This window comes from Mirounga angustirostris, unplaced genomic scaffold (assembly GCF_029215605.1).
Source record: "Mirounga angustirostris isolate CCGP_5_RB_7025 unplaced genomic scaffold, mMirAng1.0.hap1 SCAF_10, whole genome shotgun sequence".
Lineage (NCBI taxonomy): Eukaryota > Metazoa > Chordata > Mammalia > Carnivora > Phocidae > Mirounga > Mirounga angustirostris.
The window spans coordinates 137,549,714-137,568,123 of record NW_026991718.1 but is presented as its reverse complement, the minus strand read 5'-3'; the positions used below and the strand labels follow the sequence as shown (position 1 = coordinate 137,568,123).

The window sequence follows — 18,410 nt, the reverse complement described above, 5'->3', positions numbered from 1 at the left end:
ATCTGCCTGCTGGGCCCCGGCAGGTGCAAGGAAACACCCCACCTGGCTCACAGGGTGTCAGGAGCAGGCCAAGCGTCCTCCCGTGCCAGGCACAGTTGTGGGTGAGTGTCGGCCCTGGCCTTCCGGCCAGCTACTCGGCCAGGCGGAGATGCAGAGCCTGGGGCAGGTGCAGGGTCAGCACCAGCCCCGGGGCGTCTCCCTCCAGCTTCTAGCCCCTACTTGAAGGACTCGGGGGGAGGGCAGCGAGGCTGCTTGGTCAGGGCCAGCAGCTCTGGCCAGGGTCCCCCCACTGGCCTCGGACCTCACATGGCCCCATATGGCTACCACCTCGGGCTCAGGAAGGGTGCCAGCTAGACTCCAAGGAGGATCAGCCTGGGGCCACTGACCCAGGAGGGGCTGGAAGGTGAAGGGGTCCAACACAGGGGGACACGGCTCCCCTGCCCCCTGCACCAGCCTCCTCAACAGCTTCTTTGAAAGTTGGGAGTGTCTTTTGTATTCCAAAGGCCAAAGGGCCACGCTTGCCTTTAATTAAAATGCACGTCCTTTAATTAAAGGCCCTATAACACATGAAGGGCATCCACTGAAATAGGACGTGTGACACAGTCATTTCCCTGCTGTTAATTACTAATTAATGAAGCTATTTCAATTAATAGCTTCCCCACCTCACTCCCCCTTTGACAGGCCCCGCTGTGCTGGGGCGCGTCCTAGAATCAGACTCCAGCTCCCGCACCAGCAGCCGTGCTGAATATTCATGCCACGACCTCAGTGCCTTTCAATTAAACATAATAAAATAAATCCCAGTCAAAGTGCATCCCAACATGGAGCTCATCTCTCCTTCCTCGGGCACCGGAAGAGGGTGACCGGATGGCCCACTGCAGATGGTCGGGACAGAGCATGGCCTGGGGAGGGACGACCTGCTGGGGGGGATGGTGTCCAGGTGTCCCCAGGGGGCAAGTGGGGACCCCCAGGGCACTGTAGTCCTACAACTGAAGGACAAAGCCAAAAAACGGGAGGGTCAAGGACGGTGGCCCAGAGAGGTGGGGGGCCGTCCACATGTTAATTACGAATCTTAAGTGGCCATTAAAGATCCTGCTTTAAAGAGACAGGGAGGGGCGCCTGGGTGGCTCAGTCGTTAAGCGGCTGCCTTCGGCTCAGGTCAGGATCCCAGGGTCCTGGGATCGAGTCCCATATCGGGCTCCCTGCTCTGCGGGAAGCCTGCCTCTCCCTCTCCCACTCCCCCTGCTTGTGTTCCCTCTCTCGCTGTGTCTCTCTCTAGATAAATAAATAAAATCTAAAAAAATAAATAAATAAAATAAATAAAGAGACAGGGAGGGGCGCTGAGCGCCTGACTCTTGATTGTGGCTAGGGTCATGATCTCAGGGTCGTGAGATCCAGCCGGGCATCGGGCTCACTCTGAGCCTGGAGCCTGCTTGGGGTTCTCCCTCTCCCTCTGCCCCTCCCCCCACGCCCCCTCCAGCTCGCACTCTCTCTCTCTCTCCCCTTCTCTAAAAAAAGAAAGAAAGAAGGGAAAAGTGTCCCTTATGGTGACCAGGAGGGGTCGGTCCTGCATGGTCCTGCACGTGCATGGGAGATGAAGGGCGGGCACCGCGGGCGGCAGCCTGGACCCGCCCAGGAGGGACATCAGGTGGAGGCCATTGTTCCCAGAGTCGAAACTCCCACAGTCCCTGCTGCCTACTTGCTCAGGTGGGAGGACGACTCCCCTCGAGGAGCCTGTGCCCCTGAGGACCCAGGGTCCCCAGCCCTGGGGAAGGGGTGGAGGGGGCGAGCGCTGGAGCTGCATGCTGTGGCCAGTTAACGGTGGGGGCGGAAATCCCGTGTGCGGGAGCGCCCCAGCTCCTTCCCGGCCCCACTGCGGTGGCCCGCCGCCCGCCCGCCCTCGCCGCACGGCCCCCCGCACCTGGAACCTCCTTTCAACAGTTCCCGCCAACGGAGCCGAGAGCCAGGAGCACCGCCTGATGCGGGCACTGAGCAGCCAGGGCCGGAGGGTACCTGCGCGCGTTAGTGGGGGCTGGGGACCACTGCTCGGACCGGCGGGCTGGACGCGGCCCTGTCAAACGGCGCCCTCTGTTGGCTAGTTGTGGGCGGCAGCTGCCTAGGCCTCCCGAGGGGCCTCCAGGGGCCGGCTGCCCAGGCGCATGCCCGCTCCCGCACCGCGGTGGCCCGAGCTCCTCCTCTGGGCAGTGGGCGGCGAGCTGGGTTTAGCGTGTGCCGAAGGAGGTGGGCACAGCTCTACGCCCTTGGCCCTGCTGCTTCTGCCCCTGTCGCCCGGCCCGACCCTGGCCCAGGGCCCCGTCAGCCAGTAGGACCCGCCAGAGCTGTTGCCAGGGCGGGGATGTGGCCGAGCCCGCGGGCAGCAACCACACCGCCCGGGGCTGCCCTCCCACCCGGCCCGAACACCCTCTTTGCTACCAGCACCCTCCCTGCCGGCAACCACGTGCCCCAGACTCTGTGGAGCCCTGACCGAGGCCCAACATTGGCCTTGGGAAGGGGTAGGGAGAGCACCCCCAACTCCAGGAGGCATTCCAGACCAGGAACAGCAGTGCTGGGAGGAGGCCGGGCCCCTCTGCTCGGCACCAGGCCCGTGTCCCCCAAATCCCACGTGCCAGCCTCCTTCCTCCGACTTTGAGGAAGTGACCGAAGCGGGACTCAGTGTGGTGTCCAGGAGGCCTGGGGCCTTGGCTCCCCTTCTGAGCAGACCCACCATCGCCTCCTGGGTCCCACATTCCCGCAGGGGCTCAAGGTCTGAGACCCTGGAAGACTGAGGAACTGCAGAAAGGGCCACCTCCTCGCTTGGGCTCTCAAAGACTTTACGGCTCGCTGTGGGTTAGAGACACCCATGTTCTCAGCAGTTTTATTCCCAGAAGCCGAGACGTGGAAACAAACCAAGTGTCCATCCACAGAGGAACGGATGCACAAAATGAGGCCCATCCACCCAGTGGAGTATGGCTCAGCCTGAAAAAGGAGGGAAATTCTGACACCTGCTACCACGTGGAGGACATTACGCTCCGTGAAACAGGCCAGTCACTGAGGGACATACTGCGTGAGGGACCCAGAGCCGTCACATCCACAGGAACAGAACGTGGACAGTGGGGGCCGGCGGCTGTGGGCTGGGAGGGGGAATGCTGTTTAATGGGAACAGAGTTTCAGTTTGGGAAGGTGGAAGATCCCAGAAACGGCTTGGCACGTGGGAAGAGCTCAGCTCCCGTGTCCAAGGGCTTGAACGTGCTTGGTGCTGCAGGACGTCCACCGCGGGGATTCTCAGGGGCTGGGTTCCTCCGCCACAGGGGTCGCTCAGGAAAACCTCCAGCCGAGGAACACGAGAACGCCAGGGCCTTTGTGGTAAAGTGACATTCCCAGCGCACCTCCATAAACAATTGGGCCACAGCCAGGAGGCCAGACTCGAGTTCGGTAATCAAGAATCTTTCAGATTCTTTCTGATCCAAAGGGGGCCGCGGAGGGAGAAACAGAGAAAGCTGCCCGCCGTCCTTGTGGAGTGCACCCGGGCCCTGCGGCCCGGTTCTGTGCGTGCCCGCTGCGGGGGGCAGCCCACTGCAAGGCCGGCGGCTGGGTCCCGGTGGGAGAGGGGCCCCACCTGCCCCACCCCCGCTCCCCCGCTTGGTCGCCTCCACCTGTCTACAACCTCTGCCCGCTTCCTCGGCTTCCCCGCAGTGAGCCCAACAAATCTTTGCTGCATGTTATTCTTTTAAAAAAGGAAAGAGTAACAGTCTTCCTTTTCCAGTTTAATAGCCATCGTTTAAATAAGTCTGGGGTGATTTTTCCACATTCTTAGATTCTTTTTTCTACGTATACATCTTGCAGGATCTGTTATTAATTCCCGAGACGACCAGATCCTCTGTTAGGAGAGAAGGACGATGCAGGAGGGCTCCCTGGTCCTGCGGAGTGCCCTGGGCAGGAGAGGGACCCACAGTCCCCTTACTGCTGGCGTCAGTGGGCCCAAGGGAGGCAGAACACTTCACGAGTGCCAAGGGACCCACGGGGGATGCCGGGGGGGTCCCCAAAGATGGGCAAGGGCGTCTAGCCCACGGCCCACCCACTGAACTTGGAGAAGCTGAAATGCCCCTAGCAGCCCCTAACAGGCTTCATGAGAGCTGCAGGTCCCACCCAGGGCAGCTCCCCTGGGGACACGTGGTGATGCCAGGAGCCAGTGTTGGTTGTCATGACTGGGGGGTCACCTAGTAGATGGGGGCCCCGGATGCAGGCCCAGCGCACAGGACAGCCCCCCTCACCCCACGAAGAATGATCTGGCCCCATGTGCCGAGAAGCAAAGCAGAGCAGGTCTGGGGGGAAGAGTCCAGCCCCTGCAGGGACGGGCAAAGCTCCCACCGTGGGGACCGCAGGGGCACGTGGATCTACATGGAACAGACTGTGTAAAGACACAGCCACTGCTAGAAACACTAACTCCACTCACCCCTGACAGTCCACGCACCCTGAGGGGAGGGCACGATCACCTCGCTGGAGAAACTGAGGCCCAGCCAGGGCAGCCCGGCTTGGCTAGGTCTCGCTTTCCCCCTGCTTACACATGTGGGGTCAGGAGTGGGAGGCTCTCAAACAGAGCCCGTCACCCCAAGGCAGACAGCACTGAAGGAACGGTCCGGCTGGGGCAGCTAGAGGTCCTCGCGGGTGGGGCTCAGGTCCACTCGCTGGGCCTCTCCCAACAGCAGGAAGGTGCACAGCCCCAGGCTGCTGACGGCAGCCACCAGGTTGAACATGGACGTCCAGGAGCCCGTGGTCTCGATGAGGTAGCCCCCCAGGCACACGCCCACGACACCTGCAGCAGACGGGGGTAGACAGGCCGAGTGCTCCAGGGCCGTCCCGAGGGCAGTGCCGAGGAGCGCAGCTGGTGGGGGGGTTCCAGGACAGGAGGCCAGGGGCGGCCTGAGGGACAGAAGCTGAACTCGGGTCCAAGCCGCCAGGCCAAGGGAGGGCCGGCGTCAGAGGGTCTCAGAAGGCCAGAGACCTCACAGGCTGCCCAGGAAAATGACCCTCACAGGTCCCTCTGCACCCCCCAGGGGGAATAAGCCCCATCATTGCCATCCAGGCACTCAACCCCGGGAACCCTGGGCCTCGAGGATTTGACTCACATCGGTGGGCCAAGTGGGGGCTGGGATACGCACCATCAGAAAAGGGAACACCATGGAAAGTGGCTGGGTTCTTGCCCTGGACCAGCTCCGTGAGCTGCACTCTCCCCTCCCCACTGGTCTGGCACTGTGGGACCCTCGATGGTGCCATGCCCACCCTGCAGGGCTGGGGCCGCCAGGAGGCACCCCAGCCCAGCCCACCTCTCACCTGCCAAGGCCCCAGCTGTGTTTGCCACACCTGCGAACAGGACAGAGGAAGAGAACAAGGACGGGTCACAGGAGGCCCCCCTATCCGGGGGCAGCCCTGGGGGCCCAGGGAGGGGGCGAGGCTGGGTGAGCCATGCATGGGTGGGGAACGCAACTTCCTATTCAAACAGGGACCAGTGGTTCTCACCAAACAGAAAGCCAGCACAGGATGGGGCCAGGTCCTGGATGTTGACCGAAATGCCACTGTGGGAAAGAGGAAAGGGGTGACCACGGGGCAGCTGCCACCCCCCTAAGCCCAGGGCTGGTCCTCTGAGCACCTGGAGCCTAGAAACTGCCAAGTGGGTACTCAGAACCCAACCCAGCCAAGGCCTGCCCACCACGCTGGGGCACGAGACCACACCAGGGGCACAGCCCCACTCGGGCCATCGTGCCCACCCTGGCTGTCCCATCCCCACCACGACACAGTGCAGGAATCCACTACCAGGATGAAACAAACAACAGCGGGCAGCATGGGGCAGCTCTGGTGGGAGGGGCACCCGGCCCTTACCTGTGGTTGAAGGTCTGCAGGCCAATGGACGCTGATGCAAATACCACGGACTTACAGAAGCTTGAGGTGTGACCCAAACACAGGGCAAAGACGCTGGACAGCCCGAGGCCCATCACCTGCGGGAGAGAGGGTGGGTGGCAGGGCATGGGCTGTGGTGGACACCTGGGGTGCCCTGAACAAGGTCCGGGCGGAAAGCCCCTCCCAGCCTGCCCTGGGGATGCGTGACACGAGGCTCCTGATAAGCCAGCCCCACTGGTCGGACTGAGAGGGAAATGTGAGTGACCAGGCCCAGGCATGTGTGCCAGGGCTCAGGGACACAGAGAATCCAAAACGGAGCTGGGAGAAGCGCCTCAAGTCAGCCAAGCCAGCCTCCGGCACTGACCCAGGGCACCCTCCAAATGCTTTCTGGGTTGGGTGACTGGTGACACCCCTTGGGTCCCAGGAACCAAACAGGGGTGTCCAGAGAGACCCATCCCACCCTCTCCCTACCTGCATGAACTTCCGCACAGCGATGGTCCTGTAACCTGAGCAGAGGAAGACGGGGAGATGGTCCCATTGGCCCATTTGTGCTGAGCCCCTGAGGGCCCCTGGTGGGGTCCCAGCCGGCACGGCGGCAGAGAGGGAGCAGGGAAGGAAGGGAAGGGGCGCTCGGCTCAAGGTGGGTGTCCCGTGTCGTGCAGGAGGCGTGTGTACACGTGTGTGAGCGCGTGTGCAAGCACGTGTACCGTGCACTGGGCGTGCACCTAGAGGATCCTCTAGGACACAGTCAAGCAGACACACAGAAGGAAGGCCGCTGGGATGGTTACAAACGTGCTTTCTTCACGTTTCTCCAAATCCTCTCTTTCTCCCACCATGAGTGGGTAGCAGTTTTGTAATTAGGAAAGGACTAACATCTAAGCATGCGGGTCTGTGAGCTCCTCGTCCTCGGGGGTGTTCCCTGGGGCCCCGGGCCCACATACACAGCCCACCCGGACCTACGACCTCTGACCCCACCAAATGGCCTTTCGTCCTCTGCAGAGGGTCGGAGCTGCATCCAGGCCCCGAGGAGGAGCTCCACGGTCACAGGACTCGGACCCTCTCACGGCACCCCAAACCCCTCAGGGAAACTGAGGCTGGGGGAGGCCAGCTCTGAAGGGATGGGGTCCCACACTGATGGGAGGTCCTCGGGGGACCAGGCCCCACATCCCTGTAGAACCCCCCAGGAGGGGTGCTTCCCACCCCCAAGTGTGACAAAGCCGGGCTGGTTCCCAGCAGCCCCTTCCCCAGGGCTCACCCTGATTGATAAGATGGTCAGAGAGAAACCCGCTGAACAGACTGGCGGGAATCGCCACCAGCCAGGGCACCACGTTGAAGACCCAACCCTGCAGGGAGGAGGGAGGCCTCAGAGGGGACAGTCTGCATAGGCCAGGTGGCTGCCCACGGCCACCGATGCCCAGGAAGGCTCTCCCCGCCCACAGGCTGGGCTCTCGGGCTCGGGGGCCTCCCTGGCCCTGACTGTCCCCCACCCTGGCTGAGCTCCAGGTCCACCAGCGCTGTCTCCCTGCAGATCGCATCTCCCTTGTGGCTCCCCACACCGTGACCGGGCTGAGCTGGGGGTGCAGGCCCACCCTGGGGATGTGCCGCTTAGGGGGTCCTGGTCACCAGAGGTGGCCAGATGGCCGGGCTGGTGTGAGCCAAGCTGACCAGCAGGGGACACCCCTGCCTGCCCATGTCACGACACCCCCCCCGGCCCATCCTCAGAAATGACCATCCACAGACTGGCCGCTGAGCCATAGGGGCGGCTGCATGCGGTCCATCCTGGGAGCGAATGCTGCGGGGGCGGCAGGAAGCCGCCCTGTCCTTCACCAGCACGTGCCAGCCAGGGGTGCCAGCCGTGAGCTTGGGTGGGGCCATCGCAGGGTCACGAGCCCGCGGCCAGAACTGACAGAGTCCAGGCGGAACCAAGGGCCCCCGTGCATGCCAGGCACTGGCTCTGTGGCCCTCCCTCACCCCGTGAGCACCAGGGCGGCCCACCCACCTTGGAGCTGGGGAATGTCTCCTCAAAGAAGGTGGGCAGCCAGGAGAGGAGGATGAAGAAGGAGCACGCAGAGGACAGCTGGGAGAAGATGGCTGCCCTGCGGGACGGGCGCCAGGCTCAGGGTCCACACGCCCCGGCCCCACACATGGCCCCCCCCGAGCACGCCCCCACCCCGGGGCGGAGGGCGTGGAGCTCAGGAGCCAGGATGGGGTGGGGGGACCCACGCCCGTGCAGGCTCTGGGGGAGCCGCGCGGGGAACACCCGAGACCCGCCAGGCTCCCCCCGTCCCGCGGCACCCCCCACACACTGTGGCCCCGAGACACCGGCTCACCAGACGGAAGGCTTTCGGAAGAGCTGCCTCCAGGGAACTTTGGTGTGCCTGGGCACTGGCGCGCCTTGAGCCAAGACACCCAAGGCCAGGATGAGCTCTGAGGGGAGCAAGGTGTCCCACGTGAAAGCTACTCAGAATCGGATGACAGCTTCACTCACAGCCGGCCGGCGCCCCGACAGCCCTGTGGCCCTGCCTGGCTGAGTGTGGGTCCCGCCACGCCATCCTCCCAGCGAGCATCTTGGGTTGTCGGCATTTACCGTTGAGGGTCAACGCTCGTGTTGAGAAACAACGTTTCTCAGCCCTTCCCCTGCCTCCGGAGCCCCCAGGCCCTGCTTCCTGCAGTCCTCAGACTAGCTGCTCCTCCAGGGAGCCTGTGCCTGGAGGACAGCCATCCCCGTGTGCCTGCGCCTGCCCGGGCACGGCTCTGAGGCCGGAACCTGGCCAGAGCTGGCCCGAGAGCGGGCTTTCCTCAGGCTGCAGACGGGGCAAAGCCGCAGCCCGGCGTCCTGCGTTCAGCGGATGATGAGCGGCTACTGGAGCGGACGGGCGCCAGGCCCACGCCCCTCCCCGGGCAGCTGCGTTTGCCGGCAGTCACCCACCTGGCCACGGTTACCTTTTTCACGCAGCAGGTACCTGTCCACGTAACACACCCACAGCAGGGTGAGCCCACCGGAGAAGTAGAAGACACTCGGCCAGCCGCACCAGTCCAGGAGCAGGGAGCCCACGGCCCCCGTCACCAGCGTCCTGGAGGACAGACGGCAGCGTGGCCGTGACCCCAGGCTTCACTCAGGCAAGGCGACCCTCTGAGAACCCCAACCCCGCCGCGGGAGCGCGTCGCCAGAGAAGCAGGCTCAGAAGTCCCAGTCTGAACATATTTGGTGAAGCGTTTCAAGCTTTGGGGGAGACTTCTGGATGCCTCAGACCCGGGGGATGTGGGCACAGCCACGTGGCTGTGACGTGGCATGGGGGCCCTGCCTTGCTCTAATTTCTTGCTTCCAGGCCTTCAAGTTGGCCTCCCATTGTGGTGTGGCTCCTTCTAAACTAAAAAAGGCTGCGAAGAAGAAGGGGTGGTGTTGGGAACTCAAATAAAGCCTCCGTGCTGTCCAGCTTCACGGGGCAGACAGGCTGAAATTCTGATTTCTTTTTTTTTTTTAATTTGAAATTCTCAGATTTCTAAATGCAGAAGCAACAGAGCCCAGCACAACGCCCGGACACCCGGCGGCTCCCAGGATCCCAGACACCCCTGTGGGGCCTCCCCTCCCACACGCCCGGCCATCCGCGGACCTCCAGCCAGGACGGTTAAAGGGGAAGACATAGGAAGGAGAACAGGGCCAGCAGGCCTGGGGGATGCCTTCCCCTCACAGCCTCCGTGGGCAGAGTCTCTCCCTGTGCATCTCAGCGCAAGACCCGGGCCCAGGGTGCCCGGCTGAGGCGGGATTTCAGGAAAACAGCACGTCCTTCTTTGTGCAAGTTTGCCCCATGCAGTTTATCCAGAATTCCCGTTCCACTGGGCGCCCTGGGTTTTTATTTGGGCTGCTACTGGGCCATCCACGGGCACCCCCGACCCTCTGATTTCTTGCCTACATCCTGGGGGCAGTGACGTCAGGGGCCTGAGCCCAGGGGCGGCGAGGCCCCATCTGCACAGCAACATGGCCCTTCTCCCCGAGCGAGGCCTCCATGCGGGAGCACGGGAATCACGTCTGGACCGCGCCCACTGCCCCGCTCCCCAGTGGACGGCACCCCTCTGGCTCCCCAGCACAGATGAAAGGGCCTCGGGGGAGTGGCCGCTGCCCCAGCCCACACGCCTCAAAGCCACACCATCTGCCCAGGTGCCGGGGACAGGACATGCACAGGGAGGCACTTTGCACAGGGATGGCGGGTCTCCCGCAGCACGGAACCAGCCGCCCGCATCACCCTGAGCCACAAACACGCCCACATGGCCTGTCCCTGCCCGGACCCCCTGGGCACACCCTCTGTCCCCCAGGCTCCCTGGGCCGGGACTTACCCGAACTGGGAGCCAGCCCCCACGGCACTGTAGGTGAAGGCTCGCTCGCTCTCTCGTACCTTCTGGGACAGCAGGCTGGTCAGCGCCGGGAAGTACACACCTGAAACAAGCAGAGAGCTGTGTCCCCCGACAGTCAGCCGGGGCCAGCGAGGGTGGCCAGACAGGGCTGGGAGCCAGGCTGGGAAGCTCCCCGGGACCCATCCGGGACGACTCAAGTTTGGGGTCCTTCTTGCTCACCTCACCCCCAAGGGACCAGCAGGACTCAGCTAAAGACTCTCAGCGTGGGGGACAGCTGCGCTCACGGTCGGGCCGCCAGCGCAGCCATGGGAATGACCCTGACACCGGCCTCGGGGCCACACCAGCCCCAGCGTCCTGGCGCTCACGCCCACACTCACGCCCACTCTCGCGCCCACGGCGCACGGACAGCCCTGTGCAGCCGTGGTGCCCCACGTGACCTTGCCCTGCGCGCCACCAGCCCTCGCCCTGGGGGGCGGGGAAGGGAACTTGGCCCCTCCCTGTTATTTCCTTACAACTTCCTGTGAGTCTACAATGATTTCAAAATCTGATTTTGCGGCTCCCTTTTCTATGCTCTTCTCTAAAAGCACCAGGAGAAGCTAAGAGGCCAGGGGGTGAGACAGGGCTTGGTCTTCCCATCAGGGCCCCGTCCCCCAGCCCACGCCAAGTGCCACCAGTCACCCAGAGTGATGGCTGCCCCTCGAGCCCCCCTACTGGGCCACAGACTGGCCTCCCAGGAAGATGGGTCAGGGCCACCTGGCTGGGCGCCCAGAGAGCCAGCTCCTGCCCAGAAACCCCAGCCGGCGTGCAACAGCCTGGTTGCAGGACCAGCCCCAGGCCACATGTGGGGCGCATGGGGTGAACTCACAGGAGCCGACTGCCCGTGAGCCAGACTGCTGGGGCAGGTCAGCAGATCGGTAGCAACGTGGGTCCCGGGGGCTTGGCCAGGGGGCAGCCTCTGCCCAGCCTCACGCAGACACTCAGCAAGTCCCCACCGTGCCCGCGCACCACGCTGACTGCCGCCCATGCCTCTGGAGCAGCCTCTCCGGCAGAGGAGGATCCGACGTTAGAAGGTGCCAGACTTGGCAGCTCTCTAGAGAAGGCCCGGCGCTGCGGCGTCAGACCGGCCCGGGGGCCGCCCGCGGGCTCCGAGCCCCCACTCTGTGCCTGGGCCGCACTGCCAGCCCGTGGCTCCGGAGACCTCACTGCGGCCACACAGAGCCGCTGACGCCCTCTTCTGGTGTAGGCGCGCCGCACGCGGGAGCACAGTGAGGACACGTCTGTGCACACACGTGCATGCACACTCGCCCAGGGACGACGCACTCGCCTTGCGCTCCCATGGCTGAGACCAGGGGCGGCAGCTACCAGGTAGCCCTACCTTGGAGCAAACCCGTGAGGATGCGAGAGAAGGTCATGAAGACCAGGTGGGCGCTGCCAAGCCGGGCGAGCAGCGGGGTGGCGGCCGTGATGACCCCCCAGGCAGAGGCAGACAGCAGGATGACCTTCTCACCACCGATCCTGGAGGACGACAGGAGGACGGTGACGGGAGCTGTGCAGCCGGGCGGGCAGGCGGGCCGGGAAGATCCTGCCCGGGGGAACCAGGGCCCAAGCCTGCTCAGAGCGGCCCCGGGCTGGGCACGGCTGCCTTGTCCTCCTCTGCCGAGGCGGTGGGCGGTAGGAGCACAGCTGAGCCTGTCCGTCTGTCCCAACAAGCACCCCACTGGGCTGCCGGGGGCTCCTCAGGGTGCTGGGCACCTACCCCCCTCCGACCGCCACCCCCATGGAGCTCGGCTCTCCCAGGTGATGTCCTGTCTGGGGGGGCCCTTCCCCACACCTTGCAGGAGCCGCCTCCCCCTGCATGGGGGGCAGTGCTGCTCACCGGTCCCCCAGGTGGCCGCCCACCACCTGCGTCAGGCAGTAGCCCCAGAAGAAGCTGCTGAGCACGATGCCGGCCTCCTTCTTGTTCCAGCCGAAGTCCTGGCTCATGGAGACGGCGCACACGGGCATGCTGACGCGGGCAGAGTACAGCAGGCAGGTGCCCAGCAGCAGTGTCCCTGTCCACACCTGGCATTCGGGCCTGCAGGACAGAAGGGGCTGCGTCAGGCCCGGAGGGGCAGCATGGCCGCCTTCAAACACCTCGTCCCCCTGTCCGTGGCTCGGAGAGCACGGGCCGACACTGGAAACAAATCGCTCGCGGCAGCATAGGCTGGGAACAGCCGGATGGCCGGCAGAAAGGCAGGTAAGACAAACCACACCCGGAGGATTGTACCCCAGGACTGGCCGTCAGGATCCAAGCACCCAGCTCCCATGCAGCTGACAGCTCAGCAACCCGCCCAGGGGGCCCTGGGGCTGAGACCGAGGGAGGGCCTCCCACAGAGTGGGAGCAGGACGGTGGGTCCCCAGAGGGTCCCCAGGAAAGTGGTGTCTGCCCAGCAGAGGACATCGGGCAGGCGGTGCTGGGCGGCCAGCAGGGGGACACAGCGCTGTCGGGGTGGTTGGCTCTTGGAGAACCTGGGCAGGGGGGAAGCACTGCTGGCTGCCGGGGGAAGTGGCCAGGCAGGTGTGCATAGAGGGACGGTCCTCGAAACTCCTGGCCCGTGCTCTGTGATTGTCCCTGAGACCAGGGAAGTCAGAAACTGCCCCAGCCAGGAGGACATGACAACCCCATGCATGTGGGACCCTAGTGGGGTCCTGGAGCATCACAACAAACAGCAGCAATCTCAACAAATGATGGGCTTTGGCTCCTAGTGCCGTGTGGACATTCGCTGACGGGACGAAGGCAGGACACGGACAAATGTGGCGGGAGGTACGTGGGCACAGGGGACCCCAGGTCCTTCAGAGTGACTCTGGAAATCAAGAACTGTCCTCAGAGACGAAGCTGACTTTTCAACAAGAGAGGGAGGAGCTGTGGGCGACACTCAAGCAGGTGGGAGATGGGCGGGGGCAGGATGGGCGGGGCTTGCAGAGTCTGGGGTGGTGGGCATGGCACCGAGGGGCGGGTGCTGAGGACAGCGGAGAGGCCTGGAAGCAAACCGGCAGGGAGCTCAGGGGTCCCGCCCGCACCAGACGTCCCCAGTGAGGCACAGGGGCAGGCGGCTGGCTCCTCCCGGGGGAAGAACGACCTCCAAGGCCTGAGGGCACCTTCTTGCCAATGGGTGGTGCCCACGCCAGGAACCGGGTCACTGGGCCTAATAAGCTGTGCCCGCCACCCCACAGGCAGGCCCCGACCTGGCACAGGGCCCGCCTCGCTGGGGGAACAGCTGACCAGCGGCACGTCGGGCTGCCCCCTCCCAGCAGGGTGGACGGCTGACCGTAGGAGCTGTCCTGGGGACTCATCAGGGGAGTGCGGGTTTGCACCTGCCGTCCGTGGCCCGCTGCCATGCTGGGGCTCTGGTTGGGGCTGTGGACTGGCCTCTTCGAGCCTGTTTCCTCAATGAAGAAGGGCTCATGCCCATGACATCTGCCTCCTTCATGGGTCAGTAAACAGCGGAGTGACCAGCAAGTTCCTGATGTCCCCACAAGGAGTTATTGTCACTGCCCAGGAGGGAGGCAAGGCAACCATGTCCACATCCTCGGGCCGGCAGGTCCACGTGGGTCCACGCCCCCTTGCAAACCACCATGTTCTTTCCCACAGTCAGGGAGGAGGATGCACTCTGCACGACCAGGCCTCCCTGGCTGCCACCCTCCGCAGCCAAGAGCCGCTGCCTCGGACAGACCGCAGTCCCACCAGCAGACACAGTGGATGCGAGGTTGGACAGCACCTCTCAGGGGTTTCGGGGTCCCAACAGCCCAGCCTGCTGTCCCCCAGCAGACCCATAACTGCAGGCCGGGCCCCGTGTGGGCTGGTTTGGGAACTCCGGGTCCAGCGTGCCAGCCAGCCCTCGATGGGCTGTGTGCAGTAGAGAACTCTGCAGGCGGAGAGGCTGGGGCGCCGCCTGGGCCTGTCCCTGGGCTGCCATCCCTCCACGTGCACGGGGAAGAGGTGGGACCAAGATTTCCGAGGGGTGCCCTGGGTGGGACTCGTGGGCACCCCTCCGCTGCTCTCTGCACTTACACAGCAGTCCAGTGGGAAATAGGGTCCCCTGCTAAAAATATACCCAGTTCTGCAATTCCAGAAGCCGGACACCAGACCCTGCTTTGTCTGAGGCTGGGGGAGGGCGCTCCTCTCGGAAACTGCCCAGGGACCCCTCGTCGTCATGCTCCACCCCCAAATGTTCCTGGAATGATTCAGAAGCCCGGACAGTGGGGCAGACCTGACAGGTGTCAGCGGCCTCCCCTGCTGGAGATGCCAGCATGGAGGGGCGGCCCGCAGGGCAGCTCACCGGCTCTCCCTCTGGGCTAGTCTTCCTGCCAGAACTGAAGACCAGGAAGTGGTGGCAGGGCAGGGGGCAGGGGGGGGGGCATCCGTACTTGCTCAGTGCCCATCGGACACAGACGCGGGACCCCTAGGTGTTGAGACCACTGTGGTCTCAGGCACCCACTGCTCAGGCACCCATCTCCTCTGGGGTTCCAAACCTGAAGATGACACCCCCAACGTCTCCCTGGTGCCCATCCCTGGGCCTTGGCCGAACCTGGCCTGTGAGCACCTCACCCCAGGTGTCCATCCCAGGTGTTCATCCCAAGGGCAGCAGGCCTGTCGGGGACACTGCTCCTTCTGAGTAGACGTCCTGCTGGCCTTCCAGGGAGGCACAGAGCAACAGTCCAGACGGCCCGTCCGAGTCAGGCCAGCTGCCGGCCTGAGCCCTGTGGCTGCGGCTGGAGCCCCTGGGGGCATACCTGCTCGGCGGCATCACCAGGGCTTCCAGATGCCCTATGGTGGGTGGCCCCCGTGGGCCCGCAGTGTTCCTGCGCCCCCGTGCTCGGGCTCTCTGCAAGCGTCCGTGTGCCTGCCCGAGGAGCTTTATTCCTTTCTGTGGCCAAAGCTGTGGAGGGTCACCTGCATCCAGCATGCCCACCTGGCCCTCGGGTGCCTCTCACTGGTGACCGCGATAGCCTGGGTGGGAAGTCCAGTCAGAAACACTGGAAGGCCGGCTGAGGCCGACCCACTCCAGAAGGTTGGCCGGTACCTAGAATACGGTGCTGCCCCTTGGCCTCCTTATGACCACAGGACGCCAAGGAAGGCCCCTCAGCATGCAGGCAACCAGTCTGCTCTGAGCCTGTGTGGGGCCAGGTGCTGTGTGCCTCCTCCTGGGCCCCGGAGGCCCCCCAGGCCCTGAGCCGGCGGGCAGTGCCAGCTAGGCAGGCCAAGTGACTTCCTCTACAGCGGGTGGGGACACAGAACGAGGAAGTCTGGCTGCAGGTGGGGACCCGACACAGACCGCTGCCCAAGGGCTGGTTAGCACGCCAGGCCCAGACTCCTCCATCCCACGGAGGGCTGCTTGGGAACACAGGCCACGGCAGGATGGGCCAGGAAAGCTTCATCCTGCTCACTTGCACTGGTCCTGAGCCTCAGGTCTGTGCCCCCAGCTCATCAGAATGTTTCCTGTGAACCTTCTAGAACCCTCTGCTTCCTGCCAACGGCCCTGTGCATGGGAAGCATCCATGGCTGAGCAAATGTGTGGTCACGTGTCCCTCCATTCAGAAAAGGGAAATGTGCCGGCGCTGCAGGCCAGGAGAGAACACACAGGTCCAAGGCCACTGGCTGCCCCCACCCCAGGGTTGCGGCTGAGGAGTGGCGGCCCTGCCTCCCGGGACCACGAGAGCAGACGTGTGGTTGTTGACACAGAGGGCACGCCGCATTGGCTACAATAAACCACCACGCTCACTGTGACTGATATGACTGTCCACGCAGGGGTGGGGTCAGCCTCGTCCCAGCTGAGCCCAGCTCCACCCAGGACCCCACAGACCTCTGGAGCTGGGGCGACCTCGCCTGCCAAGGGCCTGGGGAGCTGCAGGTGCTCCTTCCTGAGCCAAGCACAGAGGGAAGAAGTTAAGGCAGGGCCAGCCAGAGCCATTGAAACAGAACCTGAGAGGGAAGTTTGCAGAACATTCTATAGCCCTGGGCCACAACCCTCTGCCCACATGGTCGTGGAGCCTGGCCTGCCACCTGGATCAGCACCTCAATAATCGGGACGGCGGGGAGGGAAGACGAGAGCAAGGCAGGCCGCAGGGCACTCTGGACCCGGCCGTAACCCAGAGCACAGAGTCCTGTCCCAGTGTTTGCCTGGCAGGGAGACACCCCACTCTCCACACCCTGTCCTACAGGAAACTTCCAGCTTCCGAGGGCTACTTTGAAATGCCAGCCTCTCTCCATCTTTCCCACTAGCTTTGCCCTCATCTTGCCCCAGCCTTGGCGGGGGGGGGGGGGCAGGGCGGGGGGGGAGCTGCCTTTTAGGGGTTTCCTGCAAGCCTGTCCCTGGATGCAGGGGCAGGAATCAGCCGTCACCTACAGGGAGTGGGCTCCCCAGGCTTTCGGAGCTGGTGGACTGGCCTTGGGATCCCAGGGCCCAACTTTGGACCCAGGGTCCAGATGGCTTGGCTGAGGGTAAGCAAGGGCTGAGGCACGGTGGTCTGGGGACTCCTCAGACAGTCCCACCTCGTTCTTGGTTGCTGCGTGTCCCTGCCCTGGGGACTTCTGCATGTGGCAGTGGACGTGGACACAGAGTATAAAAAGGAGTGGGCGATCTGCCTAGGCCCCGCCCACAGAGACCTGTCCACACACACAGCTGGCAGGTGGGGGCAGGACTCAGCAACCCCCTACCTCCGACGGGCTCCCTGTCAGGTGAGTGACCCTGTAGGCTCCTCCTTGCCTTCAGGCCTGGAAATTCGTGTGGTCCTACCTGGCAGGGGTCAGTTCTAGGACTCACAGCTGTGCCTATGAGCTACCTCTCTGCCACCCGGGATGCTGCCCCCCACCCCCAGGCAGACCTCCTGGGATACCTCCTGCCTGCACAACCCCAGGACCCTGGAGGGCCTGGAGAGGGCTCAAGGGGCACTCTGGGCCCTGGGACTGGATGGAAGGGAGGAGGGTCCTGGGTTGGGTCTGGGTACTGGTATGCTGACTGCTAGGGAAGTGCGCAACCCCAGGTGGAGGGATGGTGGCCTCGCCCCCTCCCCAAGCCACCACCCCGCCCCACACCTTGGCCCCACCTGGACCACTGGGAGTCCTCGGCCCTGTCCCTGTGGGCTTCTTCCGGCGGCGGCGGCAGCGGCTGCATGGGGGGCGCAGAGCGTCCAGGTCCGGCTCCTGCCTAGCCGACCCACACAGGCAGCACCGCCCAAGGCCACGTGTCAGTCCCAGCGGCGCTTCCGTCTGGCGCTCCTAGGACGAGTCGCCCCCGGACGGCCACCGCGGAGGGCGGGCGGGTAGGGCGGGGCACACCACTCGGTTCCCGCCCCCCCCCCCCCCCCCCCGCGCTCTGCGGGCGGCTGTCAGGGTCCACCTCCCCGCTGCTCCTGGGGCCGCCTGGGGCCACTGTCATAGGCGGGGAGGAAGCAGGGTTACCTGCCGCAGGCTGGACAGACCCGGCTGTGGAGGGGCTGTGGAGGGGCTGGAGCCAGGTGGTCCTGGCCCAGGGCATTTGGACTTTGACCTTGGACATGTGCCCAATTGGGGGATGGTGGTGGCTTCCCCCTCCCCCCCACTGCCCTGATCACAGGGCTGTGAGCACTGGGAACAGTGAGAGTGCAAGGACAGGAAGAGTCAAGGGTAACCAATTTTTAAGATGGATCTTTGGAGGTGGGCTCCAGCCCTGTCACCCTGAGCCAGCCTGCACTGGGCGGCCGAGTGGGCAGCGTCCACGCAGCAGGTGGCTGCGGAAGGGGTGGGAGCTCCCCACAAAGGTGTCCGGAGCATGCAGGCTCTGCCAGGCCCCAAGCCAGGCCCCCTCGCTCGTGGGGGGGCTTCACGTGTCCACATGAAGGACACAGCCAGCACGGAAAGCGGTGTGCGTGCTGGGACCCGATGATAAGGAGTGGACTCCTGGGCGCACTGCACTTCCCCGCGCCCCTCCCCCGGCCTCAGTCCCCCAACCTCGCAGCAGCCTGGCCAACCTTCCCAAGGCTTCTCGCTGCCCTTAGAACCAAACCTGTCATATCCCCGCAGCACAGGGCCCGCCCCCCCGTCCCCACCCTCCAGCCAGAGGGCCGATTCCCACCTTCCCCAGCCTGCAGAGCCAGCCCCTCGAGGATGGAGCCGACCTGCCGGTTCTCCCCTGTGCCCCCTCCCC

The 18,410-nt window shown here is 64.4% G+C and overlaps 1 protein-coding gene across 4 annotated transcripts; it reads right to left on the bottom strand.

Moving 5' to 3' along the window:
• Window positions 1-2,845: 2,845 nt before the first annotated feature.
• On the bottom strand, window positions 2,846-17,514 carry SLC17A9 (solute carrier family 17 member 9). Of its 4 annotated transcripts, XM_064573450.1 has the most exons (14): window positions 17,332-17,514; window positions 12,122-12,319; window positions 11,621-11,760; window positions 10,228-10,327; window positions 8,836-8,966; window positions 8,223-8,319; window positions 7,892-7,988; window positions 7,148-7,235; window positions 6,364-6,398; window positions 5,875-5,990; window positions 5,515-5,570; window positions 5,329-5,358; window positions 4,661-4,810; window positions 2,846-4,551 (listed from the first exon to the last, which is right to left on the bottom strand). In XM_064573450.1, exons 1-14 carry the CDS (start codon window positions 17,397-17,399, stop codon window positions 4,487-4,489), a joined length of 1,371 nt encoding a protein of 456 aa, XP_064429520.1. In that variant the 5' UTR covers window positions 17,400-17,514; the 3' UTR covers window positions 2,846-4,486. The 4 variants fall into 4 exon arrangements, with proteins under 4 accessions (XP_064429520.1, XP_045742048.1, XP_064429521.1 ...); XM_045886092.3 differs by having other exon boundaries at window positions 2,846-4,810; XM_064573451.1 differs by lacking the exons at window positions 6,364-6,398; window positions 7,892-7,988.
• Window positions 17,515-18,410: the final 896 nt, after the last annotated feature.